Source organism: Podarcis filfolensis (assembly GCF_964270895.1).
Source record: "Podarcis filfolensis genome assembly, chromosome: 10".
Classification (NCBI taxonomy): domain Eukaryota; kingdom Metazoa; phylum Chordata; class Lepidosauria; order Squamata; family Lacertidae; genus Podarcis; species Podarcis filfolensis.
This window is the reverse complement of record NC_139612.1, coordinates 69,646,535-69,654,169: the sequence shown is the minus strand read 5'-3', so window position 1 is coordinate 69,654,169 and position 7,635 is coordinate 69,646,535. Positions and strand designations below refer to the sequence as shown.

Sequence of the window (7,635 nt, the reverse complement as noted above, 5' to 3'; positions counted from 1 at the left end):
ACTGGGGACTGGGAGCGGCCACCGAGACCACATAACACCGGCCTTGAAAGACCTACATTGGCTCCCAGTACGTTTCCGAGCACAATTCAAAGTGTTGGTGCTGACCTTTAAAGCCCTAAACGGCCTCGGTCCTGTATACCTGAAGGAGCGTCTCCACCCCCATCGTCCATCCCGGACACTGAGGTCCAGCTCTGAGTGCCTTCTGATGGTTCCCTCGCTACGAGAAGTGAGGTTACAGGGAACCAGACAGAGGGCCTTCTCGGTGGTGGCACCCGCCATGTGGAACGCCCTCCCGTCAGATGTCAAGGAAATAAGCAGCTATCTTATCTTTAAAAGACATCTGAAGGCAGCCCTGCTTAGGGAAGTTTTTAATACAGTGGTAGCTCGGGTTACAGACGCTTCAGGTTACAGACTCCGCTAACCCAGAAATAGTACCTCGGGTTAAGAACTTTGCTTCAGGATGAGAACAGAAATCGTGCTGCGGTGGCGCGGCAGCAGCAGGAGGCCCCTAGGCTAAAGTGGTGCTTCAGGTTAAGAACAGTTTCAGGTTAAGAAAGGACCTCCTGAACGAATTAAGTACTTAACCTGAGGTAGCACTGTATTTAATGCTGTATTGTTTTTAACACTCGATTGGGAGTGGCTGGGAAAACTCAGCCAGATGGGCAGGTATAAATAAATTATTATTATTTATTATTAAAAAATAAATGCGACAAATAAGCAAGCAAGCATTCTCGATGACGTGCCAACAGCAATGGTCCAAATAAGAGTTGCTCTGGGCTGCGGCACCCTTCTCCCATTTCCTATCGCCACGGTTCTGAGAATGATGCGAGAAAAAGGTTCTGTTGGGTCCTGGCAAACTCTGGTCAACAATCAGTTGCCAGGGTACCATGCTGCTGCTGCCTCTTCAAACTCTTCACTTCCTCACCTGACATTTTGGCCCCTCGCGGTCCATGGCATTCCCCTTCCCATTCCTGTGGTGGATTTATTCACGTACCCGAGACCCCGTCGACACCGGCTCCCTGGAGGAATTTGAGTGTGAGGAGGAGGTACCCGAAGAAGACGATGTCTGCTGGGCCCTGGGAGAAATTCTGCTTTATTACTGCCTGGCTGTGGCTGCTATAAGGATCATCTACATTGGTGCAGACTGGGTAATTTTATTAGCCGTATTCCTCTTGTGTGCGGCTGGAGGACAGAAGGGGAGCCCAAAGCGCTGTCTTGTTGAGCCTTTAACTTCCAACAGCGGCCAGCTGGATGTCCAGAACTTTTAGGTAAAGGTAACGGTTCAGCAGACTCCAAACCAGCTGATGATTAAAAACAACACCACGTGTGCTGGCTGAGTCTGATGGGAGCTGTACCCCAAAATATCTGAGGGGCCTGGCAAAGGCTGGCACGAACAATGGAAACATCATGCCAAAACACACATATACGCCAACACATACGGAGAGCAGATCCAGCGACAGCAAACGATTACCACCATAACAGCCAGCAGATAAAACTGAGCATTCAAAGCATCTGTTCATTGCACAAATAAAGCACATAATAATAATAATAATTTTATTTTTTTACACCCCGCACATCTGGCCGGGTTTCCCCAGCCACTCTGGGCGGCTTCCAGCACATATAAAAACATCAAACATTTAATAATAATAATAATAATAATAATAATAATAATAATAATAATTTATTATTCGTACCCCGCCCATCTGGCTGGGTTTCCCCAGCCACTCTGGGCAGCTTCCAACAAAGATTAAAAATACATTAAAAACCTCCCGATGCAGAGCTGCCTTCAGATGTCTTCTAAAAGTCGCATAGTTCTTTATCTCCTTGACATTCTACAGGGCATTCTACAGGGAAGGTGCCACTACTGAGAAGGCCCTCTGCCTGGTTCCCTGTAACTTGGCTTCTCGCAGTGAGGGAACCAGCAGAAGACCCTCAGAGCTGCACCTCAGTGACCGGGCTGAAGAATGGGAGATGCCTTATCCCAAAGATTCCTAGAAATGGTACCTTTCCCTTCACAAAGCTACCATTTGCTTAACGCACTATGGTTTGCTACAACTCCAACATGAAGCACCTCCCACCTCCCTTTAAAAGGGATTTGGGATTGGAGCAAGCTGTGAGGGGGCTATAGAAGGGGGTGGTTGAGGTGTAAAGCCTAACCCTTTGGGAATGGAATGATTCTAGACTGAAAGCGGCACATCGAGGACAAGCACAAACGGTTCCAGATTGAGAAAAGCTGTGTATTTGTGCTACAAATGGCTTGGTGTGCATGTAAACTTAGCCCCAATCATATGCATCGGGTTCTAAACGGAATTCTTTCCCATATTTTCTGAGAACAGATCGTCCCGAAATGCGGTGGTGGAATTCAGCCATGCAAGAAGGTTAGATACACAAAAGGTAAAATTTAATTCATTTGCTGCAAAAAAGCATGTTTCTTATTAAGCAAAAGTCAAGGAGTAACTGGAAGTTTAAAAACAACCTGCTGTTTGCTTTGGAGGAGACGATTGCCACATACCCAACTGTCCTGTTTTAAGCAGGACATCCCGGAATCACAGAATCCTATCTTGAATGTTCAAAACAATCCTTTTAACCTATTATTGCTTTGTTCTTTTGTAAACTGCTTTGAGGGTTTTTTTTACCATCAAATGGTGTGTAAGCTGTAAGAAATATATTAAATAAGAATAGATCAAGTTGTGAGGCAATGACTGAGACAGCGTCGCTCTCCACTGTCACCCAGTGAGTTTATAATAGGCAAGGGATCAAGTACAAAACAGTGATCTATTTAATAGGTGGATTAAACTGGGGTTGCCATATCCAGACAGAAAAGTTGTTGAACTTTTTTTTGGGCAAAGCTGTTCTGATTTGTTTTTTATTTTTTTGCCAAAATTCTAGAACTTTTTTTTTTAGTTTAGGCCAAAGTTGTTTGACGTTTTTGAGTTATTTGAGGGATGTCCAACTGGTCGATTGATTTAACCAGTTTCTGATTTGATCCCAGAATGTCCCCCGCTGGGGCGTCCCTGTTTTCACTGGAGAAATGGTGGAGGGCACAGAATAGGATGTCCCTCTTTTCATTGGAGATACGTTGGAGGGTATGGCAGCATGGTGGCACTGATCTTTGAGAACCACTGAGCTCAGGCGAAAGTGGATGGCAGCCTTGCTATTTCTTCACCGCAAAAGTAACCCCCTCACCTCTCTCTCTCTCACCTGGTGCCTGCTAGTGTTGTAAACAAAAATTGCCCTTTTCCCTTATGGGGTATCCAAGAGCCCATATAGAGTCCTTACATAGGTTCCCTATTGGTAGGAGAAGATAACAGAGGCCAACCAGAGGATATTGAGAAGCAAAGCAGCTAGTAAGCTTGATCTTTATTGATCTGTTGCAACAGGGTGCTCCCCTCACACGCAGGAGAAAGGAACCCAGAAAAATGGCGTGCAAGGCCTTATAAAGACTTTTGAAATTGGCACCCTGTAGATCAAGACCACCCCCAGAAACCTCATACATACATCACAAAAGGGGCGTAACCTAAGACCACCCCTCAGATACATCACACCTACATCACAGAAAAGGCGGTCTAAAACAGAAATTTGAATGTTGTTTTTCTCCTGTCGTTGTTTATCTCCTGTCTGGCAGGTTACTTGATTGGATTGCCTGGGGAGCCTGGCCATTCTTTTGTAGTGATAAATACTTAGTTCCTGGGCTAGGTCACAGGCTCACACCCTATTCAAACACAGACATACCCTTAAGACAGGATTTGTGAAGGGAAAGACAATGGGGAGGCTTTTCCATTTTGACCTTGCAGAGAAAACATTTGCTCAGTTTAGGAATCAAAATGGCTTCAGGTCGGTCTTCCTGTGCTGATCTATGTACGTGCGGTTATGAACGTTACCATATATCTAAGACCTCAACATTTCTATCACAATATCCCCCCCCCTTTGGGGCTAGAATTTTTCTTAAAAATTTTTGCCCCACAAATAATAACATGGTATGTTGTAAATGGATGCCTTTGTGTAAATATATAGGATGTCCCTCTTTTCATTGGAGATAGGTTGGAGGGTATGGCAGCATGGTCGCAATGCTCTTTGAGAACCACTGAGCTCAGGCGAAAGTGGATGGCAGCCTTGCTATTTCTCCACCGCAAAAATAACCCCCTCGTGTCTCTCTCTGTCTCTCTCACCTGATACCTGCTAGGTTGCCAGGACCCCACCGACAGGTGTCAAGACAGCGCGTGCGGCATCCTGGGGTGCCTGAGGAAGCTGTTTACAGGAGAGTGTGACAGGGACGTCGCTGAGGACGAGGCGTCCCCCAGCTCTCCTCCCAGGAAGGAGACGAAGGAGCGCCTCTCCAAGCTCAGCCAGCAAACCTTCTGCGACAGCGACTCCGTGGGCACCTCGGAATCGCAGGTGTCCTCATGGAAAGGCAGCCAGACGGGTGATACGGACGGCAGCGCCTCCAGCATGAAAGGGAGGAAGATGGCGGTAAGGCAGAGGAGCCCCAGGCGAGTGCCTTGGATGCCCGAGGAAGCGTGTCCCCGCTGCAAAGCCAAGAGGACGAGAGAATGGCTGGCCCAGCACTTCTTTGACCCAGAGTGGTGTTCTCCAGGGAAGCGCAACTGATCCTGAGGGGAGTCCCTTCCGGGGAAGGGAGACAATGTCCACACACAACCCGCTTTTGCCCTGGCTTCCTTCAAGGGTTGTTGGCCTGGGTGAGGAGGGTGAGATGGGCGACTCGCACCTCTGAGAGGTGGCTGAGGGCTGAGTCGTGTCAATAAAGCTCTTATACCACATATGCCTGTTGTCTTTGTCCATGGAGTTTTCTTGGCAGGGATACTGGAGTGGCTTCCTGCTCCAGGTGGATCACGTTTGGTCAAAACTCTCCACTATGACCTGTCCATCTTGGGTGGCCCTGCATAGCATAGCTCATAGCTTCTCTGAGTTATTCAAGCCCCTTCACCACGACAAGGCAGTGATCCATGAAGGAGAATTATGAAGAATTATTATGCTTTTGTATTCTGGTGCTGGAGTAGACTCTTGAGAGTCCCATGGACTGCGAGATCAAACCTCTTCATTCTGAAGGAAATCAGCCCTGAGTGCTCACTGGAAGGACAGACCCTGAAGCTGAGACTCCATTATTTTGGCCACCTCCTGAGAAGAGAAGACTCCTTGGAAAATACCCTGATGTTGGGAAAGATGGAGGGCACAAGGAGAAGGGGACGACAGAGGACAAGATGGTTGGACAGTGTTCTCGAAGCTACCAGCATGAGTTTGACCAAAATGCGGGAGGCAGTGGAAGACAGGAGTGCCTGGCGTGCTCAGGTCCAGGGGGTCACAAAGAGTCGGACACGACTAAATGACTAAACAACAACAACATACCACATAACGTTCTCCTCTTTGCAACGTGCTAAGAAGGCGGCCGGCTTGTTGAAACGCCGTTTGCCAGCTGAATGGTGCCGTCCGTGAGAAGCCGCGCTGTGTCAGGCGTGGAGAGTCCTCCCCTCGCTTCAGTAACTTCACAGACAAGAATTAACGAGCGGTTTATATTTTATAGTTGTCAGGTGCTGGTGGTGGTTGCTCGTGAGTAACCAGGCAGGACTCCGACCTGTCTTTAACAGGTTTTATTTGGTGCAAACTATTTACAGTGCAGAACCACAAAGTTCATGTCCGTCTCAGTAACTTGCAGATTCTGGGAGTGGCCCCTTCCGGTTTCTCCCCCAACATAAGAACTTAGACACCCCAAATCTCCTTACATTTCACCCCTCTGCATAAGCTGGGCGACGGAAACAGTGTGTCTGCCTCCTGGCCAGCCTGGCTAGGTGAGGCACTTGGGCTTTCAGTAGCATCTTCGAGCCCTCCCCTCGCTTGGCCTTTCCCCCTCTGCTCCACTGGAGGTGTGGCTTTCACCACCGCTGGACTAGACGCTGCTCCTCAGAAGCGTCGGAGGCTCTCTGTATCTCCCTGCCTCCTGTCGGGATCTGTGTTCGACCAAGCTGATAAAGCTCATCTTCCTCCAGCCTCTGAGTCCTTCGGAATCGCCCCCGATGAGACTGACAACCTGAGCCTCTGATAAGGCTCCAGGCACATCCCATTCAGCAGAGAATCCAAACAGCACACAGAAGTGATGAGATTTATGGCTACATCATTGCTATGCTTTATTACTAAGCTACGCAGACAGAAAAATATATCCTCTCCCTGTGAGAGCAGAGAGCAACTGAAACAAAGGAACAAAGAACAGGAAACCAGTACGTCACATCCGTCTCCCGTCTCCTGTGAGACTTCCAATAGCCTGGACTGTCTCTGGAATGTAAACAGAGCCTTGTGACTCCAAAGCACTGCTCAGTGGCAAACAGAAACTAAGACCTCCCTCCCCTGTTCCTATGGCAGTTCCCTGACAATAGTCTTTCTGATTCAGTCATCTGGTTGCAAGCAAAAATCGACATCTCTCCACATTTAGAGTTGGCTATTCTAAATCCTCCCCCTTCTGTCTCCAGCAACATCCTGGGCGCCAAAGGGAAGTTCCTTCTCCTCTCTGCATTCTTTGTTCTCTAATACGGACGGATCTCCTAGTTCTTGGGGAGGGAGGGTCCCCTCTGGGGCGTCTTACCGATAGAGGCGAGTGGCACCAAGTGTGCTGGTCCTGGGAGTTAATCAAGAGTCAAGGTCCAAGTCCAGTCTGTGGTTGATGAAGCAACATGAAGGCAGTCCATAAACGTCGAAGCTGGGTGCAGGGCAGGGTTCAGGCAGAGACTGACAACCACCAATGTTGCTCCCGCAACCTGGGACTGGGGCTGGCTGGCTTTTATCTGCCCCGAGGCACAGGGCGGCCCCGATCCTCAGGTGACTCGCCTCTCCTGGCCTGGAGGCGAGCACTCCTCCTGCAGGAACTTAGTTCCCTCCGCCTCTCTGCCCTGAGCCTCTGCAGCTCCGGAGAGGCTGGAGGGCTACCAGACCCAGAGGCAACCTCAGCTTCCTCTGAGGGGCTGAGAGTGGAGCACCTGCAGGCAATGGGTCCTCCATCACCTCAGGAGCCAGAGGAGACTCAGCTGGTGCCTGCACCTGAGGATCCAGCACAGGTGAGGACCCTTCAGGCTCAGGCCCCAGCCCCGGCTCAGCTGGTTCTGGAGGCGGGGAATCCTGTGCAGGCTGGGATTCCTCAGGTTCAGCATCTGAATCCGAATCCCAGGCCATGACAGCAAGTTCTGGAGGGCGCCTGTCAGAATAAGGACAAGTGCCCCACCGTCCTGAGAAAACCCCTTAATTCCGATTTTATTTTATTCTTTGGTAGATTTACAGAAAGGAAAACGCACACCAATAATAAATTTTAGATAGGTAGAAGACTAGACATGGGTGCGCAAAGCATCACTATTTTGACTGCAGAAGGTCCCGGGTTCAAATCCCTGGCATTGCCAGGTAGGGCTGGTAGAAATTCCTGCCCAAAGCCCTGGAGAGATGCTGCCAGTCAGTGTAGACAATTTGGAGCTACCTCTGGGTGGGGAAACTTTGGCGCTCCAGAGGTTGCAGAACTACAACTCCCATCAGCCCCAGCAACAATGACCAGTGGCTAGGGATGATGGGCATTGTAATCATAATAATAATTTATTATTTGTACCCCGTCCATCTGGCTGAGTTTCCCCAGCCACTCTGGGC

The 7,635-nt window shown here is 49.1% G+C and overlaps 1 protein-coding gene across 1 annotated transcript; it reads left to right on the top strand.

The window, feature by feature from the left end:
* Window positions 1–835: 835 nt before the first annotated feature.
* Window positions 836–4,778, top strand: SSMEM1 (serine rich single-pass membrane protein 1). The gene is made up of 3 exons (XM_083573183.1): window positions 836–1,148; window positions 2,337–2,394; window positions 4,184–4,778. Exons 1-3 carry the CDS (start codon window positions 951–953, stop codon window positions 4,606–4,608), a joined length of 681 nt encoding a protein of 226 aa, XP_083429309.1. The 5' UTR covers window positions 836–950; the 3' UTR covers window positions 4,609–4,778.
* The last annotated feature ends 2,857 nt before the right edge of the window (window positions 4,779–7,635 follow it).

Coding starts and splice junctions, on each gene's coding strand:
- SSMEM1 (XM_083573183.1), top strand. CDS start 951: ATGGCATTCCCCTTCCCATTCCTGTGGTGGATTTATTCACGTACCCGA. Junction 1,149..2,336: donor TCTACATTGGTGCAGACTGG/GTAATTTTATTA, acceptor TTCTGAGAACAG/ATCGTCCCGAAATGCGGTGG. Junction 2,395..4,183: donor GAAGGTTAGATACACAAAAG/GTAAAATTTAAT, acceptor GATACCTGCTAG/GTTGCCAGGACCCCACCGAC.